We start from the raw sequence: 20,399 nt of genomic DNA, 5'->3' as shown, positions 1-20,399 counted from the left end.
GACAGGTTTTGCCATTTAGTAAGCATGGAAATTGGGGGTCCATAAATTATATAAGGTCACCCAATGAGTTCTTAGTTACTCAAAGATAGTATCAAAGCTAGTTTCCAAATGGGGCTTGTTGACACATCTTGAAGGTATTCTAGTTTGTTATTTTTATCTATCTTCAAGTCATTTCCAACTTATGGGGACTCTCTTGGCAAAAAGACCCTATCATTGAGTTTTCTTGGCAAGATGTGTTCAGAGGAAGGTTCCTTTGCCTTCCTCTGAGGCTGTGAGAGTGTGATATGATCAAGGTCACCCAGTGGGTTTCTGTGTCCAAGTGGGGATTCAAACCCTGGTCTCCAAAGTCATAGTCCAAAACTAAAAGAGTAACACCACACTGGATCTTGGGTGTCCTGCTTCTTTGAAGGCTAGTCTTGCTTGCTGCAAAGCAAGATATGCCAACTGTCAACGTTCTCCTCCCAGAGTGAAGCTACAGCAACTGGCAATTCTGTGCAGTTAGAAGATCTCTCATGGTTATGAAACTATCTGTCTGATCTCTTTTGTCAGATCCCTCTATGCTGCCAAATCCCTTTTGCTTTTTTTCTGTAGTAAAATAGGTTACCACCAAAGTCACGTTAGTACTTTGTACTATTCAACATCTAACAAAGGGGTTACAATGATAATGATACCTTCATAGTGAGAAAGCACTTCTAAGCACAGTAGAAAAGCTTTTCTCTTTGGAACTTGGCTAGCTGTTCTTTTGTTGCCATGAGGTATGCACCTGTGTGCTGGATGTATGCAAATGCTAAATCCAATCTCTAATCACCAAAGATGTAAACGTGAAGGTTTCCCAGAGAGGCACAATGCCAAATTTTGGCTAGATGTAAATGTCAGAATTCTGGATAAATAAATATCTGTGGTTTGCTCAGAAGTTTTGTTAGCTTCCATGAGAATTGCAATTATCTAGACCAGGGGTCCTCAAACTTTTTAAGCCAAGGGCCGGTCCACAATCCTTCAGACTGTTGAGGGGCCGGATTATCATTTGAAAAAACAAACAAACAAATTCTGATGCACACTGCACATGTCTTCTTTGTAGTGCAACCCCCCCCCCCAAAAAAAAAACAACAAGAACAATGAAAGAACAATACAATATTTAAAAATAAAAATAATTGTAACCAACATACATTTATCAGGATTTCAATGGGAAGTGTGCTTTTGCTTCTAGCCAATGAGATAGTCAGGTTAATTAGGGTGGTTGTTGTTGCTGTGTGCCTTCAAGTCATTTCAGACTTTGGGCGAGCCTAAGTCTAAAATGTATTTATTTATTTACTGCATTTATTTACTACATTTGTATCACACCCTTCTCACCCCAAAGGGGACTCAGAGTGGCTTACAAATTATATGTACGTACAATATATTATATTATTAGCATAGCACAATATTAGCATTATATATTACTTTATTGAACTATACCACTATACTATAATATTATTAGTAATATTATATGTAATATAGAATATATAATTAATATTATTATATGGTATTATTAGTGTTATATTGTATTATATTATAATATTATTATCAATATTATATGTATATACAATATATTATATTATAAAACTGAGGGCGGGGGCCAGGTAAATGACCTCGGAGGGCCGCATCCGGCCCCCGGGCCTTAGTTTGGGGACCCCTGATCTAGACAATTATTTTAGGGAAGCCAGATTGAAAACTGGAGATGGCTCATCTATCTTTAATGGTTTGTGGAAGAAGGGATTTCAACAGATACTGTATTGGATTTCATGCAATAAACTTGTCAAGGTACCAAGCATCAACTGCTGAAATCATCTCTTCATTGTTTCTGATGTTGTTGCATACCTTCAAGTAATTTCTGACATATGGCAGCACTAAGGTGACCCTATTGCGAGGTTTTCTGAAGGTAAACGTTTGTGATTTTCTCAAGGCCACCCAGTAGGTTTTCGTGGCCAAACAGTGATTCAACCCCTGTTCTCCAAAGTTATAGCCCAACACTGAAATCACTATGCCACGCTTTCTCCATTTTGCACATGCATTAAAAGTACAGGAACCCTCTCTAGTTTTCAGCCAGGCAGTGCTAAATCCTGTGAATTTTCAGGAGAATCTTTTCTTTATTCCAATAACCAATTCAGGAAGTCAATAGGCTGGCTGTAAGTCTTTGTACTGCTGATTATTTCTGAAGTGTGACAGGAGTTTCCCCCGATTGCTAATTGGGATATTGTGATACTACCCCGGATCTCTCATTGCTTGATAATCGTTCAAATTGAAGTTATTTTGAAGTTATCTTTGTTTATTCAGTTTTTTAAGTTACAGCAGCTTTCCCCTAACACCAAACCTGAATGTCAAAATTGATTAGGTTAGTTCAAATCCTATTTCTGGTCTAAGCAGTTTTAAGAATAACACACTATTTTGATTTCTGAATTTTGTAGATGTACACAGTGGTTTGAGCACTAGACTAGGACTCTGGAGGCAAGGGTTCAAATCCCAACTCAGCCATGAAAACCCACTGGGTGACCTTGGGCAAGCCATACTCTCAGCCTCAGAGGACAGCAAAGATAAACCTTTTCTGAACATATCTTGACAGGAAAGTCCTGTCAAGAACAAATATGTACAGTTGGCCACTGGTATCCGCTGATATTTGATTCTAGGGCCCCTCCACAGCCCAACATCTGTAAATGCTCAAGCCCTATAGTCTAGTAAAATGGCAACCTTTATATAAATGGTGAAAAACTCAAATGCTGGGGATATTTTTCAAATTTATTTGAGCTGTGCTTGGTTGAATCCATGAATGCAAAACCCATAGTCATGGAGGGCCAACTGTAACCTCTGAGAAAATTCACCCAACGTTTGATACATGCTTTTTTAATCGGGAAAATGCAACCCTCTGCAAGCCAATGCATGATTGTCCACTGCAGCAACGTAGCTCATGCTTATGAGGACTTCTTCTGGCTTGATTTGTAATCCACCCATGTCCACATGAGCCTGGAAACTCAACTGACCAAAGATCACTGCAGCATGTCAACAATACTGCTCCAAGGGATGACAAACCAGAACCTGGGAATGATAGTGTAAAAACCAATTTGTTACTGTTAATTTGGAAATTAATTGGTTAATTTAATTATTTTAGTCTGCCATTAATTACTCATTAGTAACGCATGAGTTTTACAATTTAAAAATTATATTTACTTGAATATAATGCATCATCAAATCTAAAACACACCTCAATTTTGAACGTATGCATTAAAAAGGATTTACTTTTGAATGTAATGCGAGGCAGTGGTGACCCCAAAAAGGCTGGTGGGAAGCCACACCCCTCTGCTTGGCCTTTTTGTTTTTTTCATGTCAGGAGCAACCTGAGTTGCTTCTGGAGTGAGAGAATGGGCCGTCTGCAAGGACGTTGCCCAGGGGACACCCAGATGTTTTGATGTTTTACCATCCTTGTGGGAGGCTTCTCTCATGTCCCCGCATGGAGCTGGAGCTGATAGAGGCTGCTCATCCACGCTCTCCCTGGGTGGGATTTGAACCTGGCAGCTTTCAGGTCAGCAACCCAACCTTCAAGTCACAAGGCTTGGCCTTGTCATCAGACTTTTCCATCAGGGAGAGAGGACAGAATACAAAGAAAGTTTTATTTCCATGTCCACCTCTGCCTCTCTCTCCTCTGTCCCCAGTTGGGATCTCTTGCTCAACAGCTCATACAGGTTTAAGTGAGTGATTCTAGTGCCTCATCAAATTAATTCACCCCTCAATTTTAGAGGCGTATTTTATCCAAAAAGGTAAGCATTAGACTCAAATAAATATGGGTAATTAAAATGAAGAAAAGGGACCAATTTCCTAATTCCCCAAAAAGTAGAGAATTAAAATAACACAAATTGCTTATCATTACTCAGCCTGTCAGCATCATTGTCATTTAGTTATGTAAATAATAATTTTTTCAAGGTTGAAAAAATAAAGACTTTAGAGGAACAATTTTTGACAAATGATAGATCAGCTTTTAATAGCCCCATTGTACCATTTCTGGAACATAGTACTATTTTCAGTTCCGTTTCTAGTTGAATGTTGGAGGGATGTTCATGTCTCATATTCTTTGTGTAATGTGAGATCAAACTGTTGAGCCACTGAAAAAGTGAACCTGTTGGAACAATAGGTCTTCCTGCAATTCCATGGGTGATCTGCCCAGATAATGGAGCTGGTCGAATCTGAAGGGTGTGTGCGTATGCGTGCATGTGGTTGCTGCAGTATTTGAAAATAAGGGCTTGTTTACACTAGCCAAAACTCTTGAACTCACCTTGAATGGAAGGCTGACTATCTTCATGAAGCAAAGCTATTTCTGGTGAGTGAGTATCATTTTGAACAAAAGTTATACTGCAGAGATTGCTGAAAATGTCAGTTTTGCTGCAGCTTCAGGACAGCCTGGACAGCAGGATAAGGTCCAGTTCAGTCCAATCTGCTGTCCAAATGGGACACTAGCACTATCACCCTTTTGCTGAAGTCATCATCTAAACTGTCTACTGTAAATGAGCCCTCAAAGTCATTTGGTTGACTAAAGAATGTTTCTGGAAATAGCACATTAATCATAAGATCTTGGTCAAATGTCTCAAACACAGAAAAAACCCATGATCAGTTCACCTTAGGTTCATCATTTGTCAGAAACTACTTGAATATACAACAGCAAAATCCATAGACTTCCTGGTAAGCCAGTCAGTGTCACATCTGGAGCTGGTTTGCCAAGTGTTCTCTTAAGGCAATGATGGGCAACCTTTTGCATTTGGTGTGTCAAAATTCACCAAAAAACCTAGCATGACTTGGGTGGTGTGTCACTTTGAGAAAAAAAAACATAATTTCACAATATATATAGTTTAAATAACAAAAATATATAATTGTAATATATAACTGTATTTAATAAATCAAAAATGAATAATAATAATAGTAATAATATAATAATATACTACAATATTAATAGAATAATAATAGAATGATTATATAAATGTAATGTGCATAATTCCCATGGAGTAAACAACAAAACCACTGGACCAAATCACACCAAATTTGGCCACAAAAGACATTAGTCATCCAATCAATCTGCATGTGGAAGCGTGTCAGCAAAAATGGCTAGGCGTGTCAGTACTGACATGCGTGTCATAGGTTGGCCATCACTGTCTTAAGGGCTTATTCTCACTTGAATTAATGGTAGAATCACTGTATTTTTTTCATAGTTTTATGGGTGGCCCATTCCTATTTCTGGATACTGTGGTATGCATATCATCAAGGTATCCCATTCTTTTTTCCAAATGTCCAGAGCAGCCTAAGTCAATTCAATCACTGGATGGATCACATCTCATTTCCACTTGTCTAATGACAAAAACAGAGCTTGGAAAAGTTACACTTTGGACTTCAGAATTTCCCAGTGGTTTTGCTGGCCGATTGGGGAGGATCCTAGAACTTAAAGGCCCAAAATAGCAACTTTTTAATGCTCTGTTGTAACCATTACATAGGATTCAGTCATTTCTTTGATATAATTGTCTGTCAAAATGAGTCAGGATTCTGAAAGCGATTCAGAAGAAAGTCACATTCATAGATAGTATACTATCTATTTTATAATTATAATTTATAATTATAAATACTGAATGGGCTTTAGTACTGGGCTTACTTTTTTCATACACATAGACAAATGTGCAACAACCAGAAGAATAGCTATGGAGTTGTAGCAACATCTCAGCCGTATCTCCTGACCTTTTAAACCATGCATTCCTGCAATACAACCAGTTCCAAGTTGCTGGAGAGGTTGCATCATGCCCGGCTACTGGAAGCAGGCTGGATACATCATTATCCCCCTCTAGTAATATGGAAATGGCCATGTTTGGTGGGACTGTGTGGCTTAAAAGACAGGGTTTGGGTAGACTTTTCATCAATGTGATGGCACAAGGTCTCTAAAAGTGATTGTAGTGCTATTAATTGGACATATAACATTGTAACTGCTGAACAGGATGCCAATAATTGTTATTATTGTTTACCAGGTTGAAAGGGAAGCATTATAGATATTTCAGTTGGCATATAGAAATTGGGACAATGTAATACCAAAGGGAAATAATGGAGATGCAAGTTATACTGACATATGGAATATTTCCGGAGTCTCTGGTAGCACAGCAGGTTAAATTGCTGAGCTGCTGAACTTGCTGACGGAAAGGTCAGTGGTTCAAATCCAGGGAGTGGGGTGAGCTCCTGCTGTTAGCCCCAGCCTCTGCCAACCTAGCAGTTCAAAAACATGCAAATGTGAGTAGATCAATAGGTACCGCCTTGGTGAGAAGGTAACGTCGTGTCATGTAGTCATGCTGGCCACATGACCTTGGAGGCATCTACAAACAACACCAGTTTTTTGGCTTAGAAATTGAGATGAGCACCAACTCCTAGAGTGTGACACGACTAGATTTAATGTCAGGGGAAAACCTTTATCTTTACTTTTATGGAATATCTCCAAGGTAAAATTTAGTAATATCTTTTGGAATCAATCTGAGTTGGTTGAATACTGCATGATCAGGATGGTCAGAATAACTCATGTTAAAGCATTAGCAACCAAAACACAATACTTCTCACATCCAGTTCATTAGGAAGACATATTAATAAAGTGCAGTTGGATTAGCTGTAGGATTTCAAATCTATTGCTCCAACTGCTGCATGCTTATTAATGCTACTTCACTGCAAAACTAACAGAGACTTTGTTCGCTGTATCTGGCCATAAACAGAAGAAGAAGAAATTTTGCATTATGGTACAGAAATAACTCAGTATTTCAAGTTAGACAAACAGTTATTATAAGCAAGGAAAGTGTGAAGCGAGGCACTTCAAATGATATAGAAACTTGCTTTTAGAAGCACTGGGTTTTAAAATTTTTATTTCCTAACTCCGAAATTCAACACGCTCTGTAGATTTAATAGCTCCTTCACATTCCAAGACAATGTGAGGTGTGAAAAAAGACAATTCAAGCTTTAGGGAATATTTGAGAGTTATGTGCACATCTTGCACAAAGCCATCACCATACCTACAGTGGAGAAATACGCAGAGAAGTATGATTGGACAAATTTATCCCTGATTTAACTCACACATTGTCGGACTTGAACCAAAACATGATGGATGGAGAGATGTTAGTGTACTTTCATGTTACGTAGCTTAATTTCTCAATGTCACCTGCAGATTCGAGAGCGAGAGCCATTGTCTCTGGGTAGCATCTGGCATCTTCATCAGAAGTGCCCTGACTGGGTGTCCCCCGAACCAGAAAAATGTTCCCTCTAGAGAAACTCAGGTTAATGATGCATTCCTTAGTTTATCATAATTTGTTCTAGTGAGAATTCAAATATTCAGCTGGATCACAATCTGCATTTGCAAAATTCATGGCCAAGTCACACATTAATGAAAATGGTGTGAAAGCCAGAGCATAATGGCCACATCCCACATGTCTCACGTTTGATGACAGTAGAAAGGAAGCATCTATGACAAAGAAGTGAAGTTTTTTTTTCCTGCATTACACTCCACAGAGGTTATGGTGGTAAAATTGGGATTAAAAGCAACCATGCCCATTACCCACTGCACCTGGCATTGGATTACTCTGCATAGAAACACCTCCCATATGGCTCCCACAAACAGGTTTTTTTTTTTTTTTTGCTGTCGTGTTTTCTTTTAAGAAATAACAACAAATAGTGTTCTCTGAGAAATTCTGGAATGTGGAAATAGTCTACTTCAAAAACATTTTTGAGAAATACAGAGAAGTTTTAATTAAGCAGGAAGACATCCTACAGTATGTATTCTATAGATATAAAAGCAATGTGTCCAATTGCTCAAATGAGCATGGAGTCTGCTGTAAGGGGCAGACCAGTGGAGGACAATCCTAAATCATCCCCCCAATCTATGGTGTAGGAAGTCATATTAGAAGTAGGTAGCTCATATGTTTAAGTTGTACCATTTTATCTGTCAGGCAGGTAATTGATAGAGTAGAGGATCTGCATTTGGATATGGGCCCATGTTTTATTAGATGGGCGTTCAACTGGTTTCTATTTTAGGAATACATTGGCAAAGGCCAAATAAGAACTACAGTGTCTGAAATGATAGGAAGGCAAATTTGATAGCATATTTCTAGACACAATAAGAGATGGATTAAAATTGATGAAGGGTGAATGCCAAATTCCATTGCCCTACAGACCCTGTAAATATGAACACAAAAAATGGCACTGTAAATGATATATCCCTGGGAGGTTTACCACGCTGCATTGGTTGTAGGAGGTCCTTTAGTATCCCTGAAATAGTTGGGTACAGAGATCAGCAGGAAAGCAGAAGAGCTGAGCAAATGGTATCAACCAAGATGGTTGGGAAAATATTAGGGCTTTGTATGGAGCAACATGAAACTTTAGGAGATTATAATGGTAATGAATAATAGTTTAAGTTGTTGTTTAAGGCCCAGTTAGGAGTCTGTGGAGGGTTGCAGTGTGTGTTTCTGGTTTCTGGTTTCAATTTTAATACATGGCTCTTTTGAGAGGTACATACACTGACAACTCAAGGAAATAATTTGTGATGTCCTCTGATATTTGAGGCTGGCTAAAAGTGATGTGAAATACTTAGTTTAGTGCACTTCTGGGAAGGGATAAATCTCTGGAGACATTGGTAGGGATGTGGATGGCGATAGGTATGTGTGATTTTCTTTTCGTTCATCATGTTTGGAATTGTTTGAAGCAAATGGCTCTCAAATCATTCTTTCATGAGACAGCACAGGCTCCTCTGCATCTCATGACTCACCACTTACTGCAGAAGTTGCTAAGAACCTCATCACATTGAGGTCCAGAAGTCAGGGGACAGCGGGAGGCAACAGGGGAAACCGTGGAGCAGTGTACCACTTTGTCATTAGTTGGGGGATTCCTTCCTATGATGTTTCCCTGCTGTCCCCATCTTCCTCCCACTTCCTCCCTGGCTTCTTCTATGAGGAGTCGAGTGTACACCCAACTCCTTTGGGCTCAGCTGCTGGCATGGAGCCCAGTTGGAAGTAGCCCTGCATCACTTGATGGGCTCTAGGGAACTCCATCCTGGCAGCCTGCCAGCAGCATAGAGAAGCACAGAAAAAACCTCCATGTGATGAGGTTGTAGGTCTGGGTTAACAATAGCCACTCTTACATAAAGCAGGACCAGGTAACCTTTGGTCCTCTATATGTTTTGGAGTACAAGTACCATAATAATTCTGCTTCCATTGATCATGCTGGCTGATCATGCTGACCAGACAATGGTATGTATACCTCTTGCGTTCCGTGAGATGAGCAGACATCCATACTGGGGACACCTTCTACACATCAGAGTTGGGTGTACACAGAACAACAGCTATAAAGATGGCGATTTTGGTGGCATCTCTACAGAAAGAGTATATGGTTTCCATATTATCTGTGGTTGTTTGTCATCAAACACATGCCACCACATAGAGGGGCTCAGATAATGTGATTTTCCACCATTGAACACACTTTCTGGGTTTGCATTTTGAGTTTATCACATAGCATTTCCCTATAAGATCAAGAAAACCATAGAAAAATTGTGGAGAAATTAAAGCCCTTAAAATGCTTTGTGTGTATGTGCCCTGGGTGAAAGGGTACCACTCAAGGTTGTAAATATGAAAGTGTTTTTATGGATGGGTGAAGATAGTAAATGGGAAACAGGCTGTCTACATCATTTGTCTTAGTACTCCAAACAACAGCTCAACGGAACAATATATGAATATATCACATCAAAGGTTCAGTCCTTGACATTTTCAGTTAAAACAATCTTGAGCAACAGGCTTGGAAAGAAGCATTGCCTGAGTTACTGAAGAGCTGCTGTTAGCCAGGTTGCAGATATGCAGGCAATGAGTGAAGGCAAGGCAATGTTGGGTTGACGTCAGGGCAGTGGATCTAGCAGCATATTTTCTGCTCCCAAGAACATCAAAAGGCCATAAGGACTGCCAAAGCCTGCAAATACTAATTTTGATGGGATAAGGGCATTTCTTGATTTCAAACATAGCAGAAGTAAATGCTTGCAAATGATCTGAAAGGTGAATTATTGTTCTGGAAAAAAATGGGACAGTCTGGATAGACTGGGGGGACCAAGAGACACAAAAGGAGCTTTAAAGGCTACAACACCTGTGTTGAAGCCCTTTGTTCACCTTAGGTTAAATTACTATTTTTGTGTGTGGTTAGTAAGCTTCAGTTGAGTGAACTGTAGTAGCAGTTCAGTCCTCCTGAAACAAATGGGACTCTGATACACATGATTATTGGCCCAGGTCCATAAGTAGTGCAGAAGAGGAATCTTCTGGCTTCTGTGTTGGACTGCATACAAAGATGACTTTGTAAAATAAGTGATAAAATGTGAGGGGATAGCTATGGGGGAAGGGGATGTGAGCAAATGCATTGCTCACAAAAAGAATTCTTAGCTCCCTGAAATCTTTCTTCAGTTCCTGACTTTCTACCTATGCTAGATAATTTATAAATTATAGCTTAGCCATCCAGAGCAAAAGGGTGGCAAAGTTCCAAAGAGATTGCAAACACAGCAAATATGAATGAATATGAAGGTATGAATTATGTTCAATATCTCACTCCCTGCGGTGTGAGAAATTTGGAGACTGAACAAAAATTTCATTGGGCAGAATTCCCATTGCCGAGGGGCAATGTCATAATTGTACCCCAGTCCTATAGCTACACCCTTGTGAACAAATGTTGGCTGGAAATAGGTTACTTTACATAAGCAGCAACAAACACTGTGTAATTTGGAATAGGACCGATGTATACTTTTTTAAAACAATAATAATATGTAGTAGTATTTATACCTGAATCTCTCTCTCTAAGAATCAATATATCTCAATTTATCAGCTATCATGTATAATAATTAGCTGTATATATGGTTCATTTTAGGGTGAGGGGTATAAAAGTGCTTAAGTATATTTTACACATTTGTGCTGTGAGCGTAACTACTTTGACTACTTATTTGACAGCTAATTATAATTAGACAAGGAAATGATTATTTTGAAATGTGTACAATTTACATGGTCAATGCCGAAATGGCAGCATGACTGTCTTCCTTGCAAGTATTGCATTACGTCTTTCTTCATCTGTACATCTGGCATCCAGTTTGGGAAATCTAATGCTTACAAAAAATTCCATGCTAGCCCTTTTCCATTTGGTTGGTTTAGGTAGTAAAATCCTGATTTGTGGCCTGCTTGCTTCTGGCACCAATCTAGGCTGTAATCTAACAGCTTCAAACATTAAGAGAATTTTTTATAGAACCTTGGACTTGTATCTGTCTCTTTTCTTTCTTGCTCTGCTTTTCTCATTCTTGGCACATTGACAACAACCCCCATGGCACCTTACTTTGCCACTTTAAGTGTTTTCAGGTCCCTAGATTAATCACAGCAGGGGCAAGCGTGATAATGCTCATTCAGAACTACCAAAGGTTGGTTGTTGTGTGTTTTCTGGGCTGTATGGCCATGTTCCAGAAGTATTCTCTCCTGACTTTTCGCTCACATCTACGGCAGGCATCCTCAGAGGTTGTGAGGTACAGTAGAGTCTCACTAATCCAAGCTAAACGGGCCGGCAGAAGCTTGGATAAGCGAATATCTTGGATAATAAGGAGAGATTAAGAAAAAGCCTATTAAACATCAAAATAGGTTATGATTTTACAAATTAAGCACCAAAACATCATGTTTTACAACAAATTTGTCAGAAAAAGCAGTTCAATACATAGTAATGTTATGGTGTAATTACTGTATTTATGAATTTAGCACCAAAATATCATGATATATTGAAAACATTGACTACAATAATGGCTTGGATAATCCAGAAACTTGGATAAGCGAGGCTTGGATAAGTGAGACTCTACTGTATACCAAAGGTTGGCTGCTGGATGTAATGCAAGAGGGTCATGAGCAACATAGCAACAGTGAAAAGGTAGATTTATACTTATCTTCTATGGCAGTGATTCTCAACCTGTGGGTCCCCAGGTGTTTTGGCCTACAACTCCAAGAAATTCCAGCCAATTTACCAGCTGTTAGGATTTCTGGGAGTTGAAGGCCAAAACATCTGGGGATCCACAGGTTGAGAACCACTATTCTATGAGAATGTAACTCAGTGCTTACTTCCCAATGCATCAAATCACTGATCAGAATTTACTTGGGGAATTATGTCTGTAGGAAAAATGAACTGAGTAGTTTTGCAATAACTGTACTACGCAAGTGGCTGCTATTTAGTTACTATGTTGGGGAGCCAGCAAAGAGACCTATGTGCAGTGGGACCAATGGACAATGGGGCCTAATTGTCAACAAAATCAATACATAGCAAGACTCATGCCCATCAGGACACCAGCCACAAAGTTCTAATGTGTATTGGTAGATTAAACATATCTCTTAGTACAGGAGTGTCAAATTCATTTTAACAGAGGGCCACATCAGCCTTATGGTTGTCTTCAAAGGGCTGTTTGTAATGGTAAGACTGTATAAATGTAACTATGCTGCTCTGGTATTGAAAAGCCCTGTGGGCCACATAAAAAGATGTGGCAGACTGGATTTGGCCAGTGTTTAACACATGTAGTTTAGTGACTGCTAAATAGCTAGCTATGTATGTGTCATGTTACACAACATAACCCAAGACAGAGATTTCTGGCCATACTATCTAGATATACACTGAGGGTATTATAATCATAAATACAAGTAACCTGACTTTTGAAGATAGCATCTCAAAGTACAATTTGCTCTTAAGAAGTCACACAATTCCATGTATTTCCATGTTTGTGTTGCACAAAAGCAAAGGCATGAATAAAGCAGTCTCACAAAGAGGGCCGCCCCTTAGAAATCCAGAAAGCAACAGGCAATTGAAAATGCAAAAAAAAAAAAAAGTTATTTTCTTTGATTCTAGCAGCTGCCAGTTATGAAAGGATGTCTTTTTCCTATGCAGCTTAACTAAAAGAAAAGCTGGTTGACAAAACATTTTTCCCTTACAAAGATGTGTCAACCCTGAGCTTGTAATTAAGAATTTAAAATCTGTGATTTATAGATATATATATTCATATATATAAAAATAGATGGTCATACTAAGACTAAAAAAGTGAAAGAAATTTTGCACGTCAATACTATAGATAGGTATTTGTGTCAATGTTTTAGCACTAGAATTTCTTTCTGATACAGAAACTAATAGATATGAAGGATGCAATTTCTATGCAGAACTTAACATATCGATCCAATTGTGGTGATTGGTTCCTTTGAAAACTGACATTTTGGTTTGGTAATGAACACAGTCACTGCACAACCTGCCGCTAAAGAAAGGAGATTAGATTGAAAGTGATTTCCTCTCATGTCCAAACCCTTGAGTTAAAACATTTTAAGGAATTGTTAATTTGTTATTTCAAATGGGGATAATGTGTAACCTGGTGGACTCCCTTGTGATTTACATCATGAATTAATAGTAAACCAGTGAAATCAAAGGAAGTTCAGATACGAACTTGGGTAAATAATGTGAGTTCTTGGAGTGGAAGAAGCTATTCTGTTATTAGAGCTTATCTGAGTTCTTTCCATACCTATTGGCAATGTGTGTTTATGGCCAATAGAAGACAAAGCCTATACTTGTCCAGGGTTGTGAGAATTTTTTTGTGATGCCTAAGGCAAAAAACAAGATTGCGTGCTCCCTCACTTCCACATACTGAAGCGAACTAGACTGACAATGATTTTTTTCTTCAAAACTGATGAAGGGACAGTCTTCCATTGCAACTGAAGGTAGTAGGCTAGTTTAGGAGGTACAGCTTTGTTTTCCAAATTTGTGGCATGTCTTGGGCGCTCAGGAGGAGTGGTTGAGGGGCTGCCATGGCTGCCTCTTTCATCAATTTTCTGCCTATGACTTTTGCCTCATCCTGCCTAATGGTAGGGCTGCCCCTGAACCATTTTTGTTGTGACACATAAAAAAAACAAAACAGAACTCAGAGATGTTGTATCAGTGGTAAACATCATTTGGGTAACCTGAAGTGTAATATAGAAATATTCCCCAAAAGAGCTGTCATCTCTCTTTTGAGCTTTATATGTTGACTTGTTGTTGTTGTTGTTGTTGTTGTTGTTGTTGTTGTTGTTGTTGCTGTTGTTGTTGCTGTTGTTGTTGGGCAATAGGCTTTGTGTAAAACACATTAACTGTCTTTGTTTCTCTTCCCTTTTTTTGGAAAACAACACCTTGTGCCCTAACCTTTTCTCACCCGCCTTCTCTTCCTGCAGCATAAAAGCAAATTAAGTTCTGAAAAGTCTCCCGTAATAAAAATGTGAGAAAGAGGTCTCTGGGGAGGGCACATTGTCTTCACGGCTATCTGAAACAAAGAGAAAACCGTCCACTCTGACACCTGGTACTCTTTGGGCAAGCACAAGGGGGAGCAGGTTGCCGCACTGCTCTTCTCTTGTAGAAAACTGTTAAGTTTTGTGACATGGTCCTATGTCCAAGAGCATAAAAAAAGGAGAATGTTGGCTGTGTTGTTATAATTCTATTTTCAGTAGCTAAAAAGGCAGTCATCACTGGTCAGAGCTAGGATTATCTGCACTGTCTTTGCAGTAGGAGGACCAGGCAGACGATGAGCCACGTGAACCCCGAATGGCTGGGATAACTTGCTGAAGCAAACACCTCCCTTCTGTCTGAGTCAACAAGGGGTGCTTCTGTGGTGATGAATTCGAACTCTGTGGGACAAATGTCATCCGTGCATCCACTGCCACTTCCTGAGCCACTGCTTTCTTCACCTGTGGAATAGAAACATGTTAAGGAAGCCTGGGTGAGCAGGAAGAGAATAAGCAGCTATAGGACAAAGAAATACTTAATACTTTTAGAATTATGTCTGTTCATTTCTGGAAGTGCAACCTTTTTAGGTCCTAAAACATAAAAGACATGATCAACATTGTTCAGTTACTGGAACACGGGACAGTGTATTTCATTGTACCCCAAGGGAGCAAATAGTTTTGTCTTACAATAATGTTGCAGACCTCAGGAGAAGTGGTTGAAGGGTTTAGAACATGGGTGTTCCTTTCATACATTTCTGTCTATTTATTTATTTATTTATTTACATCATTTTTACCCCGCCCTTCTCACCCGGACTCAGGGCGGCTTACAACAGTCGGCAAATTACATTGCCCAGAATACATTCAATAAAACAACGACATATCAATAAACAATAAAACAGTACCACATCAATTAAAACTCTAATTAGACTCTATTAGACCATGAATTATAAAATGTAAAATGTATGTATAGTTAAATTCATCCACTAATACCTTCGTGTGCACCTTGATTCACGTCATATCACCTCAGATGTTACTCCTCGAACGCTTGAGTACATAGCCATGTCTTTATGGTTTTCCTGAAACCTATGGGTTTTGCCTCAATCTGTCTAACGGTAGGACTGACCCTGAACCCAAAAAGGCAGCTATGAAGGAACTAAAAAAGATCCTCAAGAATAACAATATATCGCTGAATACTAAAGTTAGGAAAGTTGTGAAAGCTGGACAATGAGAAAAACTAATAGGAATAAAATCAACTTATTTGAAATGTGATGCTGGAGAAGAATTCTCAGAATCTTATGGACTGCTAAAAAAAATATAAGAGAAAATCAGGAATCTGTTAAGGTCATTTTGGATTCTGATCCTGTCTTCTGGGGTATTAGTTATCTTTCCTAATTTGGTGTCATCTGCAAATTTGATAAGCATGTGTTCTATTTCATCGTCAAGTCATTGATAAAGATTCTGGCTAGCACTGGGCCCAGGACGGACTCCCACTGGTCACTTCACTCCAGGATGTGGAGGAGCCTTTGGTAAGCACCCTTTTGGTTCAGCTGCCTATCTAATTCCCAATCCACCTAACAGTAGTGTTGTCTAGCCCACATTTTGTAATATTGCTTGGTAGAGCAGAGGGCTGTAAGAAAAGAGGAAGACTGCATGAAGAGACCCAGTCCAGGAAGCCACAGTCCTGAGTTTGCATGACCTGAGCAGGGCTGCTGATAACTGTAACTCTTGCAGATCTCTCATTTATAGAATCACTGTAAGTTAAAATCAACTTGTTGGCAATTAACAACAACATTAAATATCACTATTGATAACTATTTATTCTATTATATTAATATCTTTAAAAATGAATGTTTTAAATTACCGCTATTTTAATAGGATTGTTTATTTAATTTAGTAACTTTTAAAATTCATTGCTTTTATAAGCAATAGTTTATTTTAAAATATGCAGTGAATCACCTTGGCTTCCATGTTGAAAGAAAGGTGAGATATAAACTAAATCATAACAAGCATAGCTATATTTTATTCATACTTATAACTTATACAATCAAATTTGAATAGCGAGTCCTCTGCCAGAGCTTCTATTGAACAGATAACACATTGTTGCATCGCAACCATTGTTTCAACTAGGATGGATAAAAAATATGTTGTGAGTGTTAAACACTTCATTGAAGAAACATTGATTAAAATTCATTAGGATTGGAAATGAAAATAACTTGAGATGAAAATATTTGAATGAGGAGGAAACTGAAAGAACTTCATCCATAATGTTTAAGACCCTGAATCCTTTTGTATTCAACTTTGTTAATGCTGAATTGTTGTTGTCTGACTCATGGTTTTTTTTTTTGTTCTCAGAGGATTGTCTCAGGGCTGTCTGATTCATTTCTTTCTCAACTGTTAACTCCCCAAGTAGCAGAAAGGTACAATGAGTCTCTCTGTGCTGGAAATAGGTACATCTATTGAATCTGACCAGGACAATTTTGCAAGTATTTGTTTCATTTCATTTTTGAAGAATCTACTATAATTTATCAGTTTCTTTGTAGTTGGGATAGAAATAATTTGAAGCTTCAAAACAGTCAGATGTAAGAGAAAAAACTGATACATTTGCTTATCTCTCATCAAGACTGTTACAAAGCAGAAGATTTTCATGGGCCAGAAAGCAATGTTGCAGCAAACCATATTACTCAGAGTCCAAGAACTCAATGTCTTACTTGTGTCTTGAAAGTTCACATCATTTCCATTGTAAGCATTCTTGAGTTTGTTAGTCATGACTCTGAGGGCCATTATTTGTTGCCGTATGTATGTGTCAGGCCTGGTGATGTCCACATCCACCTCGGGATTGTTGATCTGGTTGGTGAGGCCATCATTCATGATCTCGGGTAGATATCTGTATGTTAAAACAGGGAATTAAGATGCATCATCCTTAAAATATATCATTATTTCCTGACACAACTCTGAAAGTTTCACTTATCCATGTGATGTGTATCCATCATTTGCTGTAAACACTCGTACATGATCTCTCACTCATTCTGCTCAGTTTCAAGGTTTGGTTTTGTTTGCTTATTTATAAAATGGACATTAACAAGCAACCTGTGTTTTTGAAAGGGCACTCTAAGCTAATCAGTAAATCATAACCCACATTTTGAGATTTACTGAGAAAATATAATTGAATATGTCAGTTTATACATTATTCTGCCAGTGTACACATTGAACAAAAAAAGCAATAGGTTTCTTTCTGTAATCCAATACTCAGGTTCAAACATGCTGACACTGAAACATAGTATGCTTTATACAGATTTAGGGGCTTAATTGAAGAACAAAATATATATTTACACTAGTATATATATGATTTCGAGAAGGAACCATTTACTGTTATGACACAATTTAATGTAAGCAGAGTTGATATTAATACAGATGGACAAGAGGAATGAATAATTGCAAGTGTGTAAAATGTTAGCTAAGAAACACAGTTGGGAAGTGGTAAGACCACTTGCGTTGGTATTTTAGTGCTCCTAAATAAGAGCAATCTCATTCTCAGCCTCTTCACTGTGAATATTGTAAAGTGGGTCACACTGTGAAAAAGGCAACATATAAATAGAGTGAATTCAGTCTAAGTTGGTCATTTACTCTTGTTTAAATCATTGGGACAATGTAGTCTGAAACTTGGACATATTACCTATTGGAGGTGCTTTGAATGCTATTTTCCTGCTTCTTGGCAGGTGGTTGAACTAGATGGTCTCTTCATAGATTCTATGATTTTATGATTGTATGACAGCTCCTAGCATTGTCTCAACCAACATGGGTCTTGTGATAAAAGAAATAACTGTCAAGCTTTCAGTCATCATTTAAATCCCATTGATTTGAATGGGAAATGAATGTAACTATATTTGGATACATCCATGTACTTTAATGAAACTAGGTTCATGCATATGTGTTTGCTAACTAGATCTGAAAAAAAATGCATTGAAAAATGTGTGAGAACAGTTAATAAACTGGGAGTTCAATTTAAAGTAAACATTTCGACCTCTGTTCCAAGAATTCAATATTTTTCAGCAGCCTTCCAAGTTTTCATTTCATCATTGGCAGTTGGCTGCATAATATTGGCTCAAACATATAATAGCCAAATTAAGAAGAGACCTCTGAACATTTTTTTAGGGGGGCATGCAAAATTAAGGCATTGCTATATGAATAAGAATTCTGTTCATCATGCAATTTTCCTTCAACCAATATGGTGTAGTGGTTTGAGAGTTGGATTATGGCTCTGAAGACCATCATTCAAATCCTTAATTCAACATGGAAACCCACTGGTTGAGCTTTAGAAAGTTACATTCTCTTAGGTCTCAGAGGAAAGGCAACTCGCCTCAGACGAAATCTAGCCAGGAAAACCTTGTGACAGGTTCACCTTAGGAGTCACCATAATTTAGTAATGATTTGAAGATACCCAACCACCATGACAAACCAAATTTCTAGCATTTGTGAGACACTGACAATTATTCACATATAGACCTCATATTTGCTGTATCCATATTCTCTTGGCAATTTTGTCTGTCCTTTTCTTTGTTGTAAAAACTGTATTTCTAAATCAGGGGTCCTCAAATTTTTTAAGTGGAGGGCCCCAGTTCATGGTCCCTCAGATTGTTGAGGGGCCAAATTATTATTTGAAAAAAAAACAAAAAACGGACAAATTCCTAAGCACACTGCACATATCTTATTTGTAGTGTAAACGCCGCCCCGCCCCCCAGACAACATTTATTTATTTATTTGCTACATTTATACCCCACCCTCTCTCACCCCGAAGGGGACTCAGAACGGCTTACAAGTTGTATGTACATACAATATATTATATTATTAGCATAGTACAATATTAGCATTATATATTAATATATTGCACTATACCGTAATATTATGAGTAATATTACAGTACATTTAATATATAATATATAATTTATATTATTATATTATACAATATTATTATATTGTATTATTATTATTAGCCACCCTGAGTCCCCTACTGGGTGAGAAGGGCGGGGGTAGAAATACTGTAAAAATAAATAAATAAGTTATTATCAATATTATATGTATACACAATATATTATATTATTACCATAGCAGAATATTAGTAAATGAAAGAACAATACAATATTTAAAAACAAAAACAGTTTTAACCAACATACTGTAAATCTTTCAGGATTTCAATGGGAAGTGTGGGCCTGCTTCTGGCCAAGGACATAGTAAAGTTAAGTAGGATTTTTGTTGTTGTGTGCCTTCAAGTCACTTCAGACTTTGGGCAAGCCTAAGTCTAAAACTGAGGGCGGGGGCCAGGTAAATGACCTTGGAGGGCCGCATCCGGCCCCCAGGACTTAGTTTGGGGACCCCTGTTCTAAATGCTCAACTGTAGTTTTAATTTATTGTAATGCTAGAAACATTAGATAGAAGGAACATTTGATGTGAGGGGAGAATTATTATTGGGGACAATGCATTCATTCTCCTCTCAACCCCATCGATAATGTCACAACTTTGTAGTCTGCTGGAGCTGCTCAGCTTGCACTGAAAATCCATGTGTTTTCGGATCAGGGGGATTAGACAGGCAGACACACAAACATTCATCTGATTTCCTAGTTTGTCATTTGTCCTTTCTGGCCTATGCTAACCCTCTTTCAAAATCTACATTGAAAAATAAGGCTTGCTGATCTCTCTTCCTCTTTCTCCTCAGACTCTTCCTTTATCTCTTTTCTGGAGAGAAGAAAGTGTATCATAATCTTTAGGATTCTAAGGGCTCTTTTACACTGGCCCTAAAATGTGGAAGAAACCGGGTTAAAAGGGGGTGGCTAAATGATGTTTAAGAAAAGTGCTCTGATTCGGAATAACAGCTGAAAAACACAGGTGTGCTTAAAACTGGATTTCAGCTGAAAATGTAGTCAAGGAAAACACATGATTTTGTTCCTATATGCCGCTGTGGACTGCTCCAGCACATGTCCACATTTTAAAATTCTGAAACAGATTATGAGGGCTGTAAAAAAATGGAGCCATTGACACACAGATGGCTAACTGGAAGCTCAATTGGAAAGTCATTACAATAAGAACTCTCTGCAACCA

The 20,399-nt window shown here is 38.2% G+C and overlaps 1 protein-coding gene across 2 annotated transcripts in view; it reads right to left on the bottom strand.

Moving 5' to 3' along the window:
- Positions 1-6,885: 6,885 nt before the first annotated feature.
- gpc6 (glypican 6) overlaps positions 6,886-20,399 on the bottom strand; it is a 954,464-nt gene continuing 940,950 nt past the window's right edge. For both annotated transcript variants that reach the window (XM_008106861.3, XM_003218685.4), the window contains 2 exons: positions 17,015-17,190; positions 6,886-14,768 (listed from right to left, as the gene is read on the bottom strand). In XM_008106861.3, coding sequence (XP_008105068.2) covers positions 14,566-14,768; positions 17,015-17,190 — 379 coding nt within the window. In that variant the 3' untranslated portion in view covers positions 6,886-14,565. The remainder of the gene's footprint in view (positions 14,769-17,014; positions 17,191-20,399) is intronic.

The sequence above is a fragment of the Anolis carolinensis genome, chromosome 3 (genome assembly GCF_035594765.1).
Source record: "Anolis carolinensis isolate JA03-04 chromosome 3, rAnoCar3.1.pri, whole genome shotgun sequence".
Lineage (NCBI taxonomy): Eukaryota > Metazoa > Chordata > Lepidosauria > Squamata > Dactyloidae > Anolis > Anolis carolinensis.
This window is presented reverse-complemented; position numbering and strand designations above follow the sequence as displayed.